We start from the raw sequence: 23522 nt of genomic DNA on the forward strand, positions 1-23522 counted from the left end.
CTCTGCGTACGGATCGAATTTATTGATATATCACTCGAATTCGGTCGGAAATTAACGGCACTAAAATGCGATTTTTATTGAAGCGGATTTCCTTCGCGAAATGTCCGAGGCAGAATCTGGCTGAATCGAGGAAAGGTGGAACATTCTGGTCATGTGGTTTAGCTTCAGCGTGAGCGATCATTTTCAATTTGCTCGTGTTTTTTTGTTGCTTGATTGACATTGCCAATGAAATACTCAAATATAATCCGTCTTTTCGCACTTTGGTGTCAGTTTGGCTTCAATATCAGCGTATATTTTCGTTAGCAAATCTTGACCGAGGCCAGGTCTGGAATAGTTTCACGCAGCAAACGCACCAGCGTGTCGCATCCCTCAGGAAATTACGACGTCGAACCTAGCTTTCGTGGATTCATTAAAAGTGGATTCCATCCATTTTATCTTCCGAAGTTTGTTGCGCACTGATTGGTTTACCCGAGGTATCGTATATGCAAAATACCTGGGGTAAGTAATCAATGGAAACTGCGTTTACCGTACTTCCAGGGTTAATGCACACAGCGCGACGTTAGAAACGTTTTGCAGACCGGACGCCTCGGGAATCAGGGCGGATCGCTCTATGTAGCGTCGCAAGCTATCGCCGGTTTTTGCTGGCTGTCCGAGCAATCAAAGGGTTGTCAGAAAAACTACTAGAGTCACTGACAGAGTGAGGACGACAAGGCACGTGTCTTTGAAACGCCTGACCTCTAACACGCGCTTCGTGCCTTCCGCCGTGCTTTGACCGCGCCTTCGAAGGTGCAGGAGATACCGAAGCATCGTCGAAGGTTGGGAGCTCACGCTGGAGGCGGTACAACCGACGCTCCTTCCTGCCGGTCTCACCCCGTCCTGGCCGTTGGCGACGAGCTTCCACCGTGCTTTTTACGCACAATTATTCGAAATTGTGACCAATCATCCTGGTTGTGACGTCACCGACAGTTCATATCTGTGACGTCACAGATATTTGCCACGACTTTCCGTAGGTCGTTGTGATTGGCTCTGCGAGTGATCTGCGGGAAAGTATGGGCGGCGCGGGGGAGAGAGTGGAGAGGGGAAAGTCGATGACGTCGTGGCGCTGGTGGCGGCGTCTGGGGAGGAGGGAGTGCGTAAAAAGGGGAGGGCAGAATGCCCGTTTTTGGATCGCTCCCGTCGTTCCTCTTTCTCGCTGTTTTCCTTTCAATGAAAGCGCGATTGCGCACGTCGGCGAGATACTCTCCACCGCAGCGATTCATTGGAAGGTTCCGTCGACTTTTTTCGACGGAATTAGTATAGGCTGTGTGTACGAAGAGGTAACCGATACTGGGCGCATGCTTTTTTAATGATTCCATGTCAGGAGCAGATTTCAGGTGGTAAAGAATGCGACCCTCCCCGAATGCAATTTGCTTTTGTAAACAAAACAAAAAAAAGTCACTAGTTTCCTAGGAAGATTTCGGGGAATTCAAAACATTAGGTCAACAACATAGATGTGGATCGCCCGTGACGTCAGAGGTGACTACTCGCGTCTCTGTAGAGAGCCTGACCGATAAGCGCAGGTGTAGAGATCTTTTCGGAATGGCAACGAATAGTCCTTGTCCCGTGGATCAACGAGAAAAAGCCAAAACAACGAAGTAAAAGAAAAAAAAGAACGCCCACCGTGTTATTATAATTTAACGTAATACTTACGGTCATGGAATATATATATATATATATATTGCCAATGAAATTATATACGCGTGTAGAGATCTCGAGCTTAAAAATGTATTTGTCAAATAAATGTCAACTCTCGAAGTCAAAACGACAAAGTAGCCTTTATATTTGTGGTACGAGTCTACAAATCGAAAAACGACTCCCTTATGCGAAAAAACGACTCGCCCTGCGTATATCTGTAAAGCGTTGCTCCCAGTGAGTGCGAGGCAAGGGATGGCAGACCGAAATCTGAAACGTCCCCGTATCCTAAACCCGGATCACGGCGTGTGTCCCACCGCTTTGGACGTTGAAACCGTGTGGGCATGCATCAATCCAGGTTATCCTCCCTTTGGACCTCGGGAGAGGGATCAAAGTCATTTTGTAGGAAATACATTCTGCACACACTCGCACACACACGGGCACACACATACAGAAACACGCGTGCACAGAATCACACACACGTGTACATAGGGGCACACACGCACCGACACACGCAGATGCACACTTATACATGCGCCTATACTTACAACACACAGGCATCACACAGGCACGCACACACCCATATACACAGACACACGCGCATACGCACATACACAGGCATATATACGCTTCACAAAGGCACATACACGCGCACACATGCACAGTCACAGATACGCGCGTACATTCACAGACATACGCACACACACACGCAGACATGCCCACGCAACTAGCAACACAAGCACGTACGGGTGCACAAACATGCACAAACAGACGCATATGCATACGCACGCACACACAAAGACACGCACACACATATTCATACGCAGGAACGTGCAGGCACACGCGCAGACACACGAGCACGAACCCTTTCATATACGCAAACGCACACAAAGCACATTCGCAAGCACATAAAGGAACACATGCAGACACATATACATACATACGTACGCGCGCACGCACATGTATATGCAGACACACACACACATGCACATAGAGACACACGCACACGTGCACAGCCACACATACACCCACACGCACATACAGACGCGCACGCACACACGTTCACACACACGCGCGCACACGCACGCACGCAACCATAAAGACACACACACACGCGCGCGCACATGCACACACGCGAACATTCACGCACACGGACAAGTCTACATGCACGGACTCACGCAAGCACACGCACATACATACGTACACATACACAAATACGCGAGCAATAATGAATTCGACTGTCGGAGGAAGACAAGCAATGCGATATCTGATAGCATAGGAAAACAAACGCTTTAATCAGTAGTGCGTTTCACGAATATTAGAAAAAAATATCCATATAATCGAAAGCATTGAAACAATGTTTGCCTGTGCTCCACGTCATCGCTTCGATTTATTGATTTCTGCACAGCATTTCTCCATACATGTGATCAGCTTCGTTGAGAGCAGACGACACAGCAGCCATTTTTTTATTATTATTATTTTGTGCAAAGCAGACGACATATGCGGAGCTCTGATTGGCTTTGATTGAAAGGATAGACCTCAATGCTAGATGCCTAAAAGTCTACCCACTATTTTTTTTTTTTTTTTTCAATCAGCCAATAAGAGTTTGGCGTTCTGGCATCACCCGTGTGCATGAAGCAGACGAAAAACACACAATGTCCTTTTGTCTGTGCTGTTTATGTACTTTGTACTTTCTCAATCTCGGGTTTTCAGGACAACGGAAGTTCACAGGCGGTTATTTATACCCAGACGATATGCGTGGTTCTTTCTGCCAAAGCAGACATTCTTTTTTGTTTTTTTTTTATTGCAAGAGCGCCATTTCTCCATTTTTTAAGCAGACAATTTGCAGCGTTTTACTTTAACACACAAACACACACAAACACAGACAGAGACACACACACGCACACGCACGCACGCACACACATGCATACACAGACACGCACACGGACGCACACACACACATTACCTTTTTTTTACCAGAAGCAAACGCTATTAGTTGCTGAACGAACCAACGCTATGCAGGCGGATACTATTTATTTAATTATTTATTGTGCCTCCCAACAACGAATATCTTTGGAATCAAACTTGATTTAATCTTATATTACATCCATGCATGCACTCGTTTTATGCGTATACAACTGCCGAGTTTTCCAGAATGGTGGGTCATAAATTCTGGATAAATATTTAAGCGATAAAATAAAACAAAAATGGGATTTGTCAACGTTGAGGGACCTTAAAGCACTTATTATACCGCGTGACATATCATCACCCTTTCATTGCATTGGATCAATTCCCTGCTAACATGCTGGATTATTTCATTATAGGCAAGCGGAACATGAAGCAAGTTTACATTGTGAATATTACACTTGATCGTAACAGTTAACATGCTAATTTGACTTTCCGTTCACGAAGAGCTTTTCATTATGTGTTTCCTAAAAATATACAATTCAAAATTGAAAAAAAGTTATATTTCATTTAACGATTTTTTTTTCTTTTTTCGTAAGGATTTTCTTAGCGCAGCGCAATTATATTGTGTATACTTTGTAGACACACTTCGATATATCTTAGGCAAAATATGTCACGTGTCAGATATGGCGGCTCTGTAATGGTAATTTAAATTCGGAATGAGTAAATTGTCCTCAATTTGTTTTCCTAAAATTATTAAAATTCAGTTTTGGTCAATTAATATAAATTTGTAGCCTGCGAAATTTGTAGGCGCTATTTTAAGTTGGCTGAGTCGCGGTTGTTTTGCTCTAGAAGTATCGCCCTACATGCAAAAATCAAATTCACGCTAGAATTCCTTCGGATAAGATCACCACCAATGCCCTACATGCCGCAGTCAACAGTTTGTTTGACCCCATTAAATCTGCTCCACACGTTTGTGGCACACATTTGGCCGTCTCTTTCCACGTTGTGAGATGAAACACTATCTTAACCGAAATAATAAGCGTCATGTAGTCGCGGGCCGCTAACATTGCTCAACTATTTTTTTCTCTCCCGAGCTCAGCTCGAGCTAAAAATAGATTGGCGAGCTCAACAAGCGCGCAGTAGTATAGATTATTTTGTACAACTTGTAAAATTAGACGCACAAGGTTTGTAGAATAAAGCCTGGCACGCTGTTTGCGTGTTTAGTCACAATTTGCTACTTTCAATTCGAGTTGGTAGAGTTTGGAGGCAGCGCGAACTGCAAGGCGAGCCCTGTTGACATTCCGCGGCCGAGTGTTTACAGCGAGCGATCTTTTGACGCTTCAAATTCCACTTTGCGCGGGTCGACGAGGTCGATTTTTGTGGGCCGCTGGTTCTACCAACCGCCCCGAACAACCCCTCGAAGTTTGAGTCCGTTCCGGGACTTATTTCGGCACAGAGGAACAAAAGGTTCTCTGAATGCCAAAAAGTGGTCAAATGCTGGGAGCCCGCCGAGCGCGCCGTAGCTTCTCATGGGGACACGAACGTCGACCAAAGTTTTCTCCACCTAAACTCGCGTCTGGAGCGCCGAAACTTTAGCAGGTGGTGGAACGGAGGTGGGACCACACTTTCCCAGTGAAATCCGGACATTTTGTGTCCGAGAAGTTTGCTGAAAAGTCCCGAAAAATCGCGGCCAGCCGAGAGCGATCGCCGGCTCGCTGAGAAACTACGTCACGAAACGGCGAGATGGCTCGGGTGGAGTGCCGACGCATTTTCGCTCGCCGCTCCGCGAAACAGCCGCGAAACGTCGGGAAACTTGCATCAAAATTTGAAATGATGCTCATTCTAGACTCTACAAAAATTTCCGGGCGTAAATCGACTCGTAAATAAGGTAAATCTGCCGAAATGCGACCGCTTCCACCGAGCGACCCCACAGACAACATGGCGGTCGGAGGCGAATTTGTGTTTCCCCGGTGAATTTGTTCCGCTTCTCGCGATGCATTCGCGCGATCGAGAAATGAAACGATGCGTGAAAAACGTCGAAGGAACATTGAATTTCGATTCTGGGCGGTCTACGTCGCCGCGGACGCCGGGAGACGGGAACCCCGAGCGCCCAAACGCGGAATTCACGCAATCGGCGAGCCGGCGACGCGTCGAAAAGAGCTTTTTTCCAAAACTTCTCGACGCCGCACGGCCGTCCAACTCTCCCCGATCGTGAACCGATATCCGAGCTACACATTCCCACAAACAGCGTTCGAGCGTGAGCCGCAGCAGCCACGGAACGAGCCCGTCATTCGGCCCAACAAACACAATCTCAAACTCGGGCCGCTACTTTTGCGGCGCCCATCGGCACGAGATATTGTTGTAGTTCCCCCGGAGGTCCGCGCGCAGCCTATAAAAAAGACCGCTGTGCGCCGCTCTCGCTCATTCGCTCGCTCATCGCGCCCCTGAACGGACCGTCCGCTCGCTGCTCCCCTGGAAAAGGATCTCCCGTGCTTCGTTGTCTTCGAGCCCGCTGTCCAAACCACCGTCAGGCATCATGTCGGAAGCAGAGGTGAGCAAGCCCGCAGCCACTCCCAAGGGGAAGCCCGGTCGCAAGGCCGGCACCGGTGCCAAGAAGGCCAAGAAGCCCGCCAACCACCCCAAGTACACCGAGATGGTCAAGGAGTCCATCGAGTCCCTCAAGGAGCGTGGCGGTTCTTCTCGCCAGGCCATCCACAAGTACATCTGCTCCCATTTCGACGTCGGCAAGGACACCAAGGTGGTGAACACGCATCTCAAGTTGGCGCTCAAGCGCGCCGTGTCCTCCGGACTCCTGAAGCGCTCCAAGGGCACGGGCGCGTCTGGGTCCTTCCGGATTGCTGACAAGGTTCCTGCGGGCGGCGCGGCCAAGAAGGCGACCAAGCGGGTGGCCAAGAAGCCGGCGTCTGCGAAGCCGAAGAAGGCGGCGGCCAAGCCCAAGGCAGCGAAGTCCCCGGCGAAGAAGGCGGCGGCCAAGCCCAAGGCTGCCAAGACGTCGGTGAAGAAGGCGACGACAGCTAAGCCTAAGGTCGCCAAGAAGCCCAAGTCGCCCAAGAAGGCGAAGTCGCCCAAGAAGCCCAAGGCCAAGAAGGCGACACCCAAGAAGGCCGCCAAGAAATGAGCTTCTCGGCGTCCTTGTCATCATCACAACCATCATCCTCATCCATCATGCCCATTGACTTCGATCAGCGATCACCTGTCATCATCCCATCGTATGCCATCGGAAGACCTCACCTTCATTCGCCATCTCGGAAGTCATCAGATGGCCGCCGTCTCGTCTGCTAACGGTGCGGCGCTCCCGAAGTCATCTTGTAAATACTTGTTTATTTTTTTTCTTATGTCATCGCCATTTCATTTGTGTGTGTAAATTATACTTTTCATTTGGCGGAGATCTTGGTGATTTACCTCCCAAGTTCTGGCTTGCTTCTAAAAGCTTGCGAGTATATTTTTTTTTCCCCTCGCATCATTGTGATTGTCTCATCTGCGAATGTTGTCGCAATAAATGGAGATTTTTTTTATGCAAAGTGAAAACTGCCTCTTGTCTTTCCTTAACTATGTTCCATTTCACCCGACGTTAATATCCGCTGCGCGGAAAATTCCGTTACGTGGTTACATAATCTGGCGTGGACTTTGGCTCATGGCGTTGTCTAATGTAACACCTTAGATATACTTTGGAGCGTACCGGACTCTGGTTCTCAACCGCAAAAAGGCTAACAATGACCGTCTGGGAAGGCTTTGGTCAGATAATACTATAGGTCCATGTATTAATACAGGCTAGTCGACTCTTCAGTGCAAACAGGTCTTATAAACACATCACTGCTGACGTCAGCACTTTTCAATATGCGAGTCACCCATAGCAACAGGGACATGATCAATCCGCAATTACGAGGTTGCTTTTGAAGTTAACCTATCCAGGAATCCCACCAGCGTTACACATTTTTACCTTTATTAGGTATCTCCGCATTATTGGATTTTCCAACATTTAATTTACGTGTGGATACCGTTAGGTGCATTTCTGCCTGATCAAAGTTTCGAATGACCTTGTTGATTCTGCGTGGCATGTCATTCATACCATCGCTTTCAATACTGCAGGTAAATCTCCAGGACTCTTGTACGTGTCTACTTGGGCCAGATTGCTTGCTTGCATTACTGGTTTACTACAGTGAGTGAATGACAGAAATAGAGGGATGAGTCATTATCATAATTTCGTGCGCAATATAAGAATACTTCGAAATATTCACTAGCAGCCACCATACAACATGGAACTGATCTCAGTTTCTGATCAACACGACGCACGGATTTGATCACACGGATGGATGCGATGTCCGCACGATTGTTCGGAGATTAATGGATTGGAGATCAATCTCCTTTGCTAATCAAAGCTAGGTGACTGCGCATGATATTATGGGCTCGATGCACCCCAGACACCGTAGGGTGCAGGATGGAGCAAGACGGAACCACGGGAATGCGCTGAATGACCGACTTTGATCGTCGGAAACTCTTTCGACCGCAATTTACCCTACCGTAAAGATAACAAAAAAGCTAAATGCATAAACACAAAAAACAAATCCAGGTCATTCGAGTTGGCGCTTCAGCCACCACCAGCTCACAACCACCAAACATACACAAAAAAATAATAATTCTATACTGACAGGTAGGTGGCGGCATCTAGTTGCAGAAAGTAACAGTTTTTATACCGTGAAGTGCAAGACGTGCGCATAGATGGCGCTTTCGCCGCATATTAAAAAAAAAAGTCCCTGTTTTTTTTAGAGAGGCTAGATGCTAGATTGAAGAGAGGGTCCATTTTAAACCGTCGCGAGCTATATGGTCGCGAGCGGCTGGTCACAAGCAGTCGCGCACCTGGCCAACACCCCTCTAGGAGGTGTTGACCTGGCGCACCCACGGAAAGGGTGGAGGGGCGAGAGGTCATAACCCTTTCAAAGCTCCGTGTGAGTTTTTTTTTTCGTGCGTATTTTGAAGATCTTTTTTTAATGTAAAGTTCGCAACAAGGACAGTGGAAGAACAGACACCACAGAGCGCTAACTTTCAACTGATTCCAAGAGACTCAGCATTGCGCGCATGCGCTGCGTTGTCGCATGGCGAGGAGGAGAGCAGGCGGAAAGGTAGAGAGGGGTTTTGCAGACGATCAACGCTTTTGTTATTTCGCATGCTCGTAGCTCGTATTTCAAACGAAGCTCATAAAACACGTGACACTGATCGAGCAGTTGGACACTCTTTCAGTAAAAAAAAGACTCTCTACTGCCTTCTTCTGCATTGTGGCGCCATCTATATGTAATTGAAGCAGTCTCGTAACTTTGCTCCGCTAGATTATTACGCTTTTTCCCGGCTCCTTTTGTTCGGGATGTGTCTTAATTTATGCCTACACGCGCTTGTTAGAAGTATTTTGTGCCTGAATTTTGACTCCAAGCTTCGAACTCTTGCATGAGATCGGGTCACACTTTTGCTAACCCTCGGTCATGACGTAAATAATCACGTGACTTAAGACTCGAAGAAATAGTTCTAGCGGAAGCAGACGGTTCTCGGCAGTGCACACACAGCGCACTTTTTCCTTGTATTCGTGCGCGTTGCCAAGCGACCCGTGCAGGAGCAGCGCTCATTCGCTCGACCACAAACTTCGCTGGCGGACGCGTAGCGAACGAAATATGGCGGTGGCATCACTCCGTCGGTAACATTCCGTTTGTGTCGCGTGCCTTCGACATGACAACCGTTGTCGGCTGATGTCTCGTCGTCGCGCCTTGTGATGTGTGTGATGGCGCTCGGCGACCAAGTGTTCGTCGACCAACTGCGCCAGGTGTTTGAGTTGTGCGACGAAGAAAACTGCGGATACATCACGGCCGACAAGCTCCGCGAGCTCGGACGGGAACATTTCGGAGGCAGCGAACAGGTAACCTGATTTTTTCTTTTCTTTTTGTATTTACTCACCTGAGGTCAGGTATTTACCTTCTGGTTTGTTAATTTAACCGAACGCGGTTATTTGCATTGCTCCGGTACTTATCTCTATGCTCGGTTTACATTGAAGTTCCGCTTTTGACAGCGATTTAAATCGGAGCAATTCCTGCAGTTGCAGATGCGCCGGAATTCCTCAGAGCGAAGGAAAAAAAAAATATGCTAAATTTTCGTGTCAATGTTGCGTCGCTTAGTTACAAGGCTGCATTGATCGAACAGAAGTTTCGTGGTCACACAGCTGGATTTTATCCAAATATTTGCGTTGACGTCTGCGCCTGGCAAACACGCGATCTTTTGTTGTTGTCGAGTGACTGGGACGAATTCGAAGTTTGCTCGCGGTGGTCTTCGAGAATAGGCAAACTAGCTTCAACTCTGTTTTACGTAAAATGTTCTGACCGTCTAAGGAACTGTAAGAGAAATAAACGCTAAGAAGGAAGGTAAAAGATCAGGAAGCAGATGATTTTCCAAGAACTCTTTTTTTTATATATATATATTTTTTTTTGTTATGGCTGTAGCTAAATTTCATGCCAATATATATATATATATATAAACGAAGGATAATGCACAGACGCAGCAGTTGAAGAATAAAAAAAAAAAAGTTTTTTTGATGAGTAAGAAGAAAGTAAAGCACGATGTAGGTGAACGAGTAGAACACTGGAAAATACATTAAACAAATTATTATATATACTGAAATTCGAAACGAACTAAGCGATTAAACGCACGCAAAGGAATACGTAAAAGAGTAGAACAAGTTTACACTCAAGAAATCAGTGCAAAAGATTAGTGGAATACGAAGAAGGGAGCTTAGTTTGGCTTAGTGGGCCGGCGTCGATGTTTTGATGCCAGCCCGCTAAGCCCCCTTTTCATTTTTCACTAATCTTTTGCACTAATTTCTTGAGTGTAAACCGTTTTACTCTAACATATTCCTTTGCCTGCGTTTAATTTATTTGTTCATTTCGAATTTTAGCATATATATATACTTTTTAAATATACTTTTAGTGTTTTACTTGTTCACCTACATAGTGTTGTACTTTCTTCCTACTCGTAATATCAAAGACTTTTTTTTATATATATATTTTAATTGTTGCGGTTGTGCACCCTTCTTCGTACCCATGCATATATTTTTCAAAACACGCGAATACATAATTGAGCGTTTTCACCTAGTCACCTCCGTGATTGAATACAACCTATGAAACGTCGCTCACGACACTGTCGATGAATCACGAATCAGCGACTAAAAATGTCTCCGCGGAATTACCGCTCATTCGCACTGGAAGCGGATCCGCGTTCGCAGCGGTTGTATAAGGATCCAGTACAATTGCACGCGCACTTGATGTCATCGAGTGCGCTTGCAATTGTACCGGATCTTTTATACAACCGCGTTCGCAACCGCATTGCGAACGCGGATCCGCTTCCAGTGGGAATGAGCGGTTAGATGAGCCATAAACTATCGACGCAATTTCTCTTCGATGTCGAGAAATGCGCTCTCTTGCGCGATAATTAAAGGAATTGCGTGCGCTTTGTAGGCATGTATTTGGCAACGCTTTTTGGTATACCCAACCATAAGCAGCCGATTCCTCCGCGATGTATCAATAACTATTAATAACTATATTGACAATAACTGCGGTGATTCCTTAGTTTGGGATCTTTACGATATATCATTTTCCACCGTACCGGGCATTCTATTTTCGGTCAAGGTGATACAACTGAACAGGGCGAATTCAGCTCCACACGTTCTTCATTGCGATCGGAGCGTCGGTGGCGAAGCAATAACTGAATCATCGTGTACTGTCTTCTCGTTGGCATTTCGTGTCGCAATGGAGACCGGCTGTGACGCACGTGACCCGTGTTATCGATTCATTGGGATCATTACTTTTATTACGCGCCGAAAGCTTGTAGTTCTTTCGCTATCGTTATTTTTATGAGTCTACCGAGTCTGCCCATGTATATTTCGCTGTACTTGGTATCCTGAGTGGGTCAAGGGCGCCGGACAGATCACACCTCGAGAATGAAAAGACCCTGCCCTGGGCGACCGGAACGATATTGCTCCAATTGTGCCAATGAAAAACGTAGCGCTTATAGTATACGTCCTCGTTTGTATTCTCCGAACAGAAACGCCTTTCTGTGGAACACTGAACCGAGTTGTTCCTTGTGGACCCGCTTCAGATAAATACTTTGTTTCGTGCGGGATAATAATGTAATTTAACGCGACCTTGCGGCTAGGTTGTGCGTCTGTTTTGTGAAAATATCGACGATAAAAACGTGCCTCAACCAAAGGTTGCGGATGAAAACCGATATTTTCCTGTGGGCGGACATATAAGATGAGCCTTTTTCGCGTTAAATGGAAAATTAACGCAGGAGATACACGTGGACATAGCGTCCTTGGTGTGGACTACTCAAATTTTAATAAAAAAAAAAAAAAAAGCAAGAAAACGACAGCGCGAAGCGAGGGAAAAGTTTGACGATTTTTTTTTTCTCTGTTTTTGCTGTTTTCATGATATCAAACATTATAGTGGTTCGCAACGTCGTTCACTTTTACATGGAAGGCAAACCAAAGACATTCTAAATATCAGCTCATTGCATTTTTGTTTTTAAGTGTAACTTTTGAATTAAGGTGAATTTTTTAAGGCACATAAACTAGAGTTACATGTGCGCTATTTAGACCAAAATCGATCGAGTCTTGCAGACGCTTTTGTCGTCCGCACTTGAAGACGGCTATGCAAAAGTGTGGTTTTCTACGATATATAAGTACTCTGGGTTTGATCACCGTTGATTCGATCGGTTATTGTAAACGCCCATTATGTCCGCAATTGCAGACGACTATTATGGAACGTCTGCGATTGCAATTTTCGTCTCTATTTATTTGCACTACCGCGTTGGGGAAATATATTGAACGCACTTTAAATTAACCGCATAAATCGGTTTCTTAACTTATCGCGCTGGGATTTACTTGGATTTACTACAGAGGTGCTCGAAGCTGGCGCATTCATTAATTGAGAGTATGAATGCATGAAACCTCCAAAGTCAAAAGAAAGAAAAAAAAAAAAAAAGTTTTGTCTATGGAAATAGACAAAACCGGTTTGTATTTATCTCAAAACCATCAGAAAATCGTTGTGGGCTATTCTGGCGTTTACTACGATTGAAAAATTTGTATAATGGAAAGAAGATAGAATTGGCTTACCTATTCTTCACTTCATTTGACCCAAATAAGCGCCACAGTAACAGATAATATTTTTATTTTTTTTTTGTTTCCATGCAAAGTATTGGGAAAACATAGTTTTTGATTTTTCTCGATTTCCTCGTGTGATCCAATCCTTCCACAATTTTAGCGAAAGCCTCCACACATTTGAGCAGAATGAGCAACGGAGAGGAGGCGACCTTCACTCCAGCGTTCGCCCCGCTAAAGTGGAGAGAGGTTGGAGGAGTTTCCCCCGAACTCTCGTTTCGAGCAGTCCTTGTAAGCGAAGACGGCTGTCCCACAGAGTGTCGTCCCCGATTGGGATGCTGTCCGCGATTGATGCGCACTGTGTTTGGACTGGTACGATCAGTGCAAGGAGTGCCGCCCGGTGTTTAGCAGACGCCCAAGTCACGAGCCGGCAGTTTCTCATTAGAGGGAACGGCATTGGGACACCGGGAGGGAACAATGGGCCCGGTCGGGGAAGCGCGCAGTGGCGCGCCGGGTCATTGGAGCGCCTCAAGGCCTTCTTCTCTTCTTCTTCCGGACTGTTGTGTTGTGTCGGACGTTCGAACGCTCCGGGGGTTATTCGGTTTGTACGGCTGTCTTGGAACGGGGATTCACGCGTAAAACACATATGCTGTCAACACCGGTTATAACGAACACGGTTATAACGAAATAGAGGCTACAGCGAAGCGATCACGCTTTCCCTTTTGCACTTCGTTATAACCGAAATCGGTTATAACGAAATAGCGGCTACAGCGAAGCGCTCACGATTACCCATTCCCTTTTTGCACTCCGTTATAACCGAAGTCGGTTATAACGAAATAGCGGATATAGCGAAGTGAGTTTCGACTCCCGTTTACTTTGTTATAACCGATCTCGACAGTACATACAACTATACAGCTTTTTTCGTGTGGCGTCCTGTCAGCAACGTTTGTGGCGGCATGAGCAGATCATATAAAAGACGTTTTCTGCATTAATGACAGCAGAGTAGTCTGCTCCTCGAGCATGTTGGAAGGCTTCGTACATAACATGTCTGCGGGCAGTTTTAGTATGGCCGTAATGGCGGTATATAAGGAAGAAGCCCGCCTCGGACAACTGACTGCAGACTGTTACAATGTATTGGATAGCGGCTTTCGCATGCTTCGGTGCCTATCCCAGGGAGTTCCTCGAGAAATTGTAGAGTTGCCGAGCGTCATCTTTTATTTGGTTTTTAGGCGTCGAATGCTTTTTTCGCAGAAACGTTTGTGGAAATTTGGCCATCCTTCCGTTCTCGCAGTTCTCCGCTCATCTTAGCTGGAAAATCGACGTCACATGACGGCAGGGTATCACGTTACACCACGTCTTGAAACTGTGACGTCAGACTGCCCGCTAAATGTAGCGGGAAAAGGAACGAACAATGTGGTCTTCTACACTCCCGGAAATGACCGTTTAGTAACCTCTATGGCATGGGTTCTCAGCCCCTGACGTTCCGCGGACCACTTGTGAATGGGCGGGGTTGATGCATGGAGGACCCCGTTCGTGGTGGGGGGAAAGAGAAGGTATACGTTAATTATGATAGTGAGTTAATAAATGGATATAACTAAGAGCTAGTGTGAAGTAAACTTCTCGTATTGACATATACGCAAGAAAACGCACCCGCAAATTGAAACGTTTCTTCTCAATCTGAGAAAAGACAACTTTTATTTCCGGGCTTGACTGATGAGGCAAGGCCTCGCGGACCCCCATTGGAGAACCCCCGCTCTATGGAAATGTCAAAGGTCGCTTCTTAAATACTGCATCCTGCATTATAAAAGTTTTAGCATAAAAATCGCTAGTATCTTTTTTTTTTTTTTTTAGCGTAAGTGGTGGGTCATTTTTGGAACTTTTTTTGTTTTGTTTTTAATTGAGTCGAGGGGGAAGGAAAACAACAAGAGAAGGTATCGTCGGAGTAGGTAGGATAAATATGCGAAGGAACTTCCTGAGTGGCGACGTTTCGTAGCTGTTCTATTCTACGACAACGACATCTATTTATTTTGGTCGTTTGCTCGTTTCTTTTCGAGCTCACTCGAGGACATTTTTTTCTTCGCACTGCTCCGACGCTCGTACAGCTCAGGAACAGAATAAAATGGCGGGAAATAATAAGGGTAATAATAACCTAACGGAACGGCGGTGGCGCCAAACAGTAAAAATAATGTCAAAGAAAAAGTTAAAAGAAGGAAAGAAGGTCAGATCCCGTCTCCGCCTCCTTGCATTGTCTCTCCGCGTCCGCCATGTTGCAAGGACAGCGAGTTCGACTTCCGCCGCCGCCGTGTGCAGTGGATCGGTCGATGAAACTCGACGCCGTCAACCTGACTCGGAGCCGGTACCGAGACAACCGACGATCTCGGACAGAAAACGTGGCACCACCACTTTCCAACTAGGGGTGTCGCGAACTTTTGTCGAACCTCAAGGTTCGATTGGTTCGGCGAACCTTCGACCTTTCACTGAAGTTCGACTTATAGACAGTGTTGCCCTGCTTCCGCACAAATATTTTGAATTCTGGAGGACAAATATTTTAGAAAGTAGTTTATTTTATATTTTATAAAACGGTTACCAATGTTTACGGCTTTCGTTCGTAGTAATGTGAACCAGTGATGCCATACACCCAACAAATAATGCGTTATTCCTCCGCCAGGTAGAGTCAACTGGTTTTCTAATTTTCGCGCATGCGCACATAAGTCGAACTTTTGTCGAACATCACATTGAAAGTTCGAAAAAAAGTCGAACTTGGTCAGGTTCGCTACACCCCTAGTTCCAAATCACGCGAGAAAGAGCGAATGCCCTTCGTTTACTAGTTGGCCAATCCATTCTTGTCAGGTGACGCGCGGTGGGTAGGGTGAATGAACCGCATCTGATCGAATGAGAATCAAAATTTAAGAACCGGCGAGCAACGGTAATTGGCAGAGCCGGACTCGAAACGCGGGTCTCTCTTGGTTGCCGGTCAGGAAGAAACCAGGCGTCGTGAACGATTCATTACGTCATAAATGGTAGCCGTCGGGGGGCGCCACCGCCAGCGAAAGTTCATCGGGTCATAAAAGAATGCCGGGTCGGCGAACGTGTTTCTGAAAACAGCTGACGGCAAACCTCGCACTTTATGGATCGCATCAATCGAAAGCGCGTCCCAGAAAGTAGGCGTGCATTGAAGGGCCCTTTCCAGACAGCTTAGTCTCTTCAAGAACAATTAACGACGCCCCCGTAGATAATGACTTGAAAAAAAAAAAAAAAAAAAAATCACTCCTCGTGATGATTAGATAGCGATCTACGAGCCCGCTTTTTGTTCGTCGACATTGACCGTCGTGGAGTGGTATTTTCCGCCTTGCCGTTGCCCGGCGTCTTCGCAGAGGAAAGGCTTCGGCTCCGAAAACAATGGAGAACCGTTTTCGCGGGTCTTACGAGATCTTATCTCTTCTCGACGGGGGCTTTCCGAATTGATTTGGAGGTTATCGACGCCTCCATCCGGCCATTGTCCGTGGCTCCGTCCCCCGTTGGCCGCTATCTTCACATCTCTCCTCGATGAGTGAGCTATCGGTGTGTCCGCGCATTTGTATCGTATACCGGTTGGCTACCTGTTTCGGCCTTCGAAACGTCGAATCTCTGGTGTACCCCCTTGATGACGTTTGAAGGGAAGGCGCTGTACACACGTTTACGGAGAGAACGTAAAAGAGCGATCATGTGTGTCCGTATTTTTTATGGTCTCTTCCAAAATGTGCGTATCTGTGGTGTGTGGAGGTTTCATGTACGGGTGTGCGGTTCGAATAGCTCTGCGTCATTCGTAACGTTCCCGGAGAAAGCCACGACAACCGGTATAGTATAACGACACTGGGCTATCGAAGCGGTATGCGCGCACTCTTCTATCGAAATGTGGCCTCATCTCGAAATTTCGTTTTATCCCACACAATTTGGGGAGTGCCTATGTACGACTCCTGACTCGTGGTCTTCAATGAACCAAATAATAAAAAATTCGGATTTGACTAGGAGCTGATATTTGTTCGCGCCCCATCTCGGATCCAGACGCGATTTATCGTTTTCCTTTTTCCTTCGGGTTTTGATCTGACACTTTTCAGTCAGGTTTTTGTACCTGAGGTTCAATCGCATTTTAATCTGACATTGGCGTCCCGCAGTGGGTGCCTCCAAGCGGGATGCGAACGAACCGATCAGCAGAAGTTCGTCTGCTAAAGTGTCATCCAACGATATTGCACCTCTGGCGCTGTTTTTTTGTTTTTTTTTTTTGGGGGGGGGGGGGGGGGGGGGGAAGGGGGGAAGGGGCGGCGACGAGAAACGTGAGCGACGAGTAAGTTTTTCCCGTCCAGAAATACCGGGCAAGAAAAAGAAATTGGGCCGCCGCAGCTGCAGAGAGAAACCGAGGCAGCGTTTAGGAAGGCGATGTTCCGTGTGGCTGACGGCCCGGGGGGTGTAGGGCTCACACACACACCATCCGGGTCGTTCGTCAACGTCGGACGCGAACAAGCTCGCCGACGACCCTTCCGAAGCTCGTTGGATCCGTGCGAGCAGTTCGAAGCACCCCGTTGGTTTCTTGCGCGTGCACGACGACTTCTGCGTTCGTATTTGAATCAACGCGTGGATGGATATGGATACGGCTGAATAGTTTGAATCGGGCGGCAGCTTGCGCCACCTAGCCATTGTTTCACCCTGATCACTTCCACCTGGAAGTGATCAGATCTGTAAAGCCTAAAAAAAGAAGAAAAAAAAAAAGAAGAAGAAAGAAACACTTAGTATTTGTACATATAAATTCTTCGATTTCGGCGTTTCGTGTCGTTTCGGTGGGATCAGTTCAGAGCTGAGTCTTTCATAAATTATGTCATTCGTTCATTCATTCATTAAACTTTACGCAGTATACGCATTATCGGGTCATTACATTTCGGTTTCGTTTTAGCCTGACTTGTGTTTTCGTCGCCCCTATGCAATGCGCTTAGGTTAATACTGCGTGCTTCGCTCTTATCATAACCTCTGACGATGCCTTAATGATAACGGTAACAAAGGTAATAGCTATATGAGATACTTCACGGTAATATCACGGTATTAAACTACTTATTTAGCGTTTCGAAATAAAAGCAGTGCGAGCACAGTAACGCGTGCGCAAGCTATGAGCGATTTTATGGGTTCCATTTTTTTTTTCTTAGTATTTTATTTTTTTACTTTTTTTTCCTGCTAGGTCAGGGGTCGCTCGCAAACGTTTCTAGAGCACTCCTGGGTTCAAATTATTTTTGGAAGTCTCGACGTGCCCCTCTTTTTTTTCCTTTTCTTTCCCCCGTCCACTGCCCGGTCGTTTTTTTTTTTTTTTTTTTTATACGATTTCTTGGCGTTTGGGTGTCTGGTTGATGCTATCCCAGGTTGGTTGCTTTGTCGGAAAAGCATAAAAAACAAGAAAAAATGTTATGCTTGAGTAAATGTAGGGATATTCCAAATTTACTAAAAAAAAAAAACCAACACCTATTTGGTAAGCTTTCAGTCTTGCAACCCGGTGAGTCATGGTTGAATCGGAAACAAACAAATTGCGCAGCAAAATATATATATATATATTTTTTTAGCCAGATTGTTTGTGGAGTCCTCGCATTGGTTGCATACGTAGCGCCCTAAATAGTTGTGGTTGAACCAGTGTGGTGCTCTGCAAAAAAGGAAACGTGCAGTTTTTTTGTTTTTTTTTTAGCCCGCCGCCAGGGACGCGACGATCGGCGGTGTTTCTTAGTAGTGACGTCATCAGGCGGAAAAGGAGTGGGCAGAAGACGCGGTAAAAAACACCTGTCGGAGGACGAAACACCTTTTTGGGTGTTTAACGACTGCTCGAGTGACTTGCGCGGATCGCTACATCCTTTGCAGCACTTCCTATTTCGCTGAATACTCCATTGATATGACCCTTATGTAGAGTGGGATACCCGTCATTCGTTAGAAGGGCGTGAAAAGGGTACGGTCTGCACCCTGTACAAACTAGGAGGTGATACAGCGCATGAACATATAGGTTCATGGGCTGTTTCTATAGACGCTTTACAGCAGCTGTGCATGGGCGCCGCCATAACTGACCTTCAGTTTTTGTTCCCTCGTATTCCGTTCGCTTCACTTCATCATTACCACAGCAGGTCAGGTTATTGCCATTTTAGATGCTACTGTGTTCTTGTGCCCAGCATAGGCCCTCGTGAAGACCCGTCAACGCCCGCTTCAGTGGCTCGGCATCTCGGTAAGACAAGAGAAGGGCGGCTATGGCGGCTCAATCTGGCGCGTGTGTAAAGCGTCTATAAAGATACAGCCTGTATTTGGTTCATGGGCTGTATCTTTACCTATAGGTAAACCTACAGATACAGCCCCCGAACCTGTAGGAATCCTTATCTTGATTAGCCTTTAATATCTCCGGAATTTACAAATATCAACGTGAGAAAGTCCATTGATGTGATGGGCGAACGTGATGTCACAAAGGGTATTTCAATGCACGTCTATACAGTTTCGCCACCAAACACCAACGGTCCGGTCAGTCAAAACTCCGCTCATGGCATGAATGGGCTCTCTCACGTACATATTTCTAAATTCTGCAGATATTATTAAAAGTGAATTAACCCACCTTCCTACAAACAGTGTATATAGCTGGAAAAAGCTCTTCCGAGGTCCCTGTGTACCTGAAAACTGTGGGGCTTGACATCGTGCTAATCCTAGGCGTACGTTGTATGGTTTCCATCAAATTAAGCCAAGGTCTCTATAATTTTATTCTGGGTTCGGGAGGGTGCTGCTGGAACACCCTCGAGTCGGAAGGGTGCTGCTGGAACACCCTCGAGTCACCCTGCGTTAAAGAAAAGACGCGGTGTTGTCTGTAGGCTCTTTTGTGTGATCTGTTAGCCGCGGCATTAGGGGGAGTAAAAATGGCGGCGTTGGGTTACAGTCTGCCTCGGTGACTCATACGCTCAGCTGTGAACAGACGCGAGCGTAGACGCGTGGGTTACGCATCGTGTCGCAACAGGCGGACGCGGCCGGGAATGCGGGCTAATCATTTTTATTAGCAGACGCAGCTGCTCATAAGTATGTAGTGGCGCGTTTGTTGTGGAAACGAGTTTGTATACACTTGGGGACACCGCTGGAGACATTTTTGCACACTTTGCTCGTTATTATCTTTATTTTTGATGTGCCACCAAAAGGCACTACGTGTAAAAAGTGGAATTGTAGGGATAAAAAAGCAAAAGAAAAACTTATATAAATATAAAAAAAACGAAAAAAAAGGACGAGCGAAGTTATAAGAAGTTATAATTGTGCGTACACTATAGTGGCTCCACTGGCGATCGAAGAGTGTTCGTGTCGCATAAAATATCTATTACAGATTGGTGTAGCTCGTTACATTCGAATTGCGTTCTCGTAAAAATTATCAATCATAATTTTCCTTCGGACCAACGTCCAACTGAAACTTTTCGTGCTAAAAAAAAAAAAAAAAAAATCTTAAAAATAAAGAGCGGAGAAAATAATTTTGAGTTTGCATTCGTTCCGTATCGTCCGATAAAACGCACCAATGACCCCGCAGAAAAACAGTTTTTCTCTTTTGTTAAAAACAAACAAACCCGTTGCTAAAGAAAACAACAACAACAACATTGGCGATGTTGGCCTTGTATCGTTTTTAATTTCACCGATATCAGCGCAAAACACTTTCAGAAGAATGCATTTTTCCCCCCTCGTTTTAATTGTTTTGTTTTCTCGCTGCAAATGAAAGCGCGGGTGTTGTTTCTTGCACCTCAAACAGCTCTCTCGCTGTTCTATCAGCTGCACCTCTCCGTCCCCAGGCGGCGCGCATACCTACGACGCTTAGAGACAGCGAAGGGAGAGTGGATTTCAAGACTGTAGAGATTACCAAGCAAAGATTAAGTGAATGGTGGCAGAAATCGAGAGAAAACTAGGTATTTTCTTATCCACTGATGGCAAGGGGGTTTCATAGCCTCACTTTCTTTGCACTGCGGAGTGAATATAGATTTCACATTTAAATAGTCTAAGCTTAAATGGTAAAACAAAATGGCTAGGTGGCGTAAGCTACCGCCCGATCCAAAGGGCTCAGCCGTATTCATCCATCCATCCATCCTTTGAAAGCGAAGGGGCGATGGCCGCCCGAAAGCGAGCTGCTGCACGATGGCAGCAGAGTAGGGCACGCGTCAGACGGGCCGCACCCTACACAAATAGACGAACTCCGCTTCCAACACAACGGGGCTACTTTCTCGGCCGAACAAAACGTGGCGCTGTTTAGAAGAGCGATAATGCATTTTATGCCGAATTCGGCTAGCATAGATACGCTCGTGCAGCGAGCGTTTCTGTGTTTCGGAGGTCAGCCCAATTCACCTAAAAAACCGCAGTAAAAAAGAAAAGAAAAGTGTTTTTTAGCAAGACGTTACTTATTTCACTGCTCAATGTTTTGAATTGAGATACGTGGATCTTAGATGAGCGTATGTTATTTTATCGAGAAGTATACACGTTTCGAACGCTATATAAAAGCATCGTTTTGTTTTTCTTTCTCTCGACAGCCAAACCTGGATTGAACTAATCCCCGGGAGCGCATGAAAATGCGGAAAACGTATTTATTTATTAATTTTTCTATGGTGTGAACACAGTGTAGAAGACTGTGCATGAAGTCATCGTCAGTGGATCCGCTCCAAGCGGCAAAGACGCCGAAGCTCGACGAGAGAGCCGCCCTCAAAGCAGCACACGCGTCCGTCTTGGCGTCAGGTTCGTCTGCTTCTTTCGCAGGGGTTGCGATGACGTCAGAAGGACGTCGAGCTCTGATTGGCTCTGATTGAGGGGTAGTGGGCAGACCTCAAAGCGAGCTGCCTTCAGGTCTACCCACTATCCTTCCAATCGGAGCCAATCAGAGCTCGACGTCCTCCTGACGTCACCACATCCCCAGCGAAAGAAGCAGACGAACCTTGCCCTCCGCGTATAGTATCGGTGTGAGACGCGGCGATGCTGACGAAGTGTGTATAGACGGCGCTGCGTGGTTTGTGCGGTGGGGATGGCGCAGGCCTCTAGCAGGGCTGAGGAGGAATGCTCAGCCCTGCTAGATTAGATTATAGATTATCATCCATGTTTTGCACTGCCAGTTTTGCGCCTGCTTCGCGGGTGGTAACTTTGGTGCGCCCCCGAGTTTCCCCACGAGCTTCAAGTTGTTCTCAAAAGAGCTGATTTCGTGATTTTCGATTGCGCTCTCTAAGTTTTCGAATTGGAACCATATGTCTATTTTCGCCGATTAAAAAGTGAATTAACGAATTTTAAATAATTAGCCGACTTATCGCGAAGATTAGCCACCCACATAATCTTCCCCTGGCCGTATAACTCACATCCATGAGCGGCGTAAGTGTAACTTTAACGGCTTTTTTAAAACAAAACTGTAAAGCTTGAAAAAAAAAAAAAAAAAACACACACACACACACACACAATACAACCTCGTATATATTGTGTATGTGCGCCGAAGAACCGGAGAGATAGCTCGCGGGCACCTCAGAACATCGCGAGCTCTGGTTGGAACGATTGCTCTCCATTGCACTCTTGGAACGCGTTATATATATAACCCGGAACGCAGGTGTTCGGCTCTTGCATTCGAACGGAATAGGAGGCTACACACACCAGTCGGAGACGCAGGCAGCGTGTAGATACAGTCAGACGGGTATCCCGCGCCTCCTCGTTTGTATACACTGGTCTGGCTGTAAGCAGCGTCGGCGTTGTTCGCCGGAGCGTGTCAATGCCTGCTTCCCGCATTCTGTTCCGCGATGCGGGCTCACACACGGCCGCTCCATGCCGCTGCTGCTGCTGCGGTGGGGAGCATTGAACTGTTTACACACGCGGGGAGAGCGGCTTAGAATGTGCACACAACACTCGCCGCCGCCCTGGAATCTGCCTTCTCCCGCGGTGCTATACCTGAATTCACATCTCGGCTGAATTCGCCAGCGCCGCCGATATCTGCGGCTTGTTTGGAGCCCATATTATGTCTCCAAGACGCTCTACTATCTTAATCATGATGTTAAAATCCCGAGACTGGGAAGGAACATTGAAAGAAAAAGTGTAAGAAGACACAGAAAAAAAAAAAGGGGACAGGACAAACTATGTTAGACTCCGTGGCATTGCTGCATGTCCTCGAGTTTGTTGTTTGGAGAATCGGCGGTTGCCTTCCTAATTCGACGTATTTACTTCCCCGAAGACTAACTCTTCTTGCGTGATGTCTACGTCGAGTGATAATAGTAGCCTATAAACGGCTCGATATCTCGCGAATTTTTGCGAAGCGTGCATTTGGGGAATATTTTTGCGGGCTCAAACTTTCGGAATTAGGGGCGATGCTACCATTGCTACGTATGCGTTTGATCGTGAAAGTTGAGTCGTCGTAACAATTAAGGTCGTTTTCTCTATGTTTACCTCTTCCCCTGTATAGTTACTGTGTATCAGTCTTCCACGTGCTACTAAAAGAAATAATAATAATCGATTGCGATTACAATTACTCTTGGCTATAAAGTACTCAATTGTATTACTCGATTACTTTACAAGAAAGTAATCGACCGTTTCTTGAAAATGTAACAGTAACTTTTCCGATTACTGCGAATTTTCAAAACGAATCATCTCTTTTTTTTTTCTTTCGGTTTTTAAGCGGTGGATTTTTCGCGCCGTTGATTAGTTGACTAGAATCGCCGAAATCTAAACTATTTATCTTCTCAATCCACCAATTTTCCTAAACCATCCTCCTCTCAAAGACATGGCTCGAAGATTCCGTAACAGGAAGATTATAATCTCGTGATCA

At 46.2% G+C, this 23522-nt stretch overlaps 2 protein-coding genes across 2 annotated transcripts in view; both read left to right on the forward strand.

Annotated features, from left to right (window-relative positions):
* The first annotated feature begins 6002 nt into the window (after window positions 1-6002).
* Window positions 6003-7128, forward strand: LOC8023138 (histone H1-delta). The gene has a single exon (XM_029988541.3). The coding sequence runs from the start codon at window positions 6116-6118 to the stop codon at window positions 6716-6718; it is 603 nt and encodes a 200-aa protein (XP_029844401.2). The 5' UTR covers window positions 6003-6115; the 3' UTR covers window positions 6719-7128.
* A 2081-nt stretch (window positions 7129-9209) lies between these two features.
* LOC8023137 (rab11 family-interacting protein 4A) overlaps window positions 9210-23522 on the forward strand; it is a 167315-nt gene continuing 153002 nt past the window's right edge. The window contains exon 1 of the mRNA XM_042286136.1: window positions 9210-9502. Within this exon, the coding sequence (XP_042142070.1) occupies window positions 9359-9502 (144 nt within the window). The 5' untranslated portion in view covers window positions 9210-9358. The remainder of the gene's footprint in view (window positions 9503-23522) is intronic.

This window comes from Ixodes scapularis, unplaced genomic scaffold (assembly GCF_016920785.2).
Source record: "Ixodes scapularis isolate PalLabHiFi unplaced genomic scaffold, ASM1692078v2 PGA_scaffold6__148_contigs__length_123643588, whole genome shotgun sequence".
In the NCBI taxonomy this organism is placed as follows: domain Eukaryota; kingdom Metazoa; phylum Arthropoda; class Arachnida; order Ixodida; family Ixodidae; genus Ixodes; species Ixodes scapularis.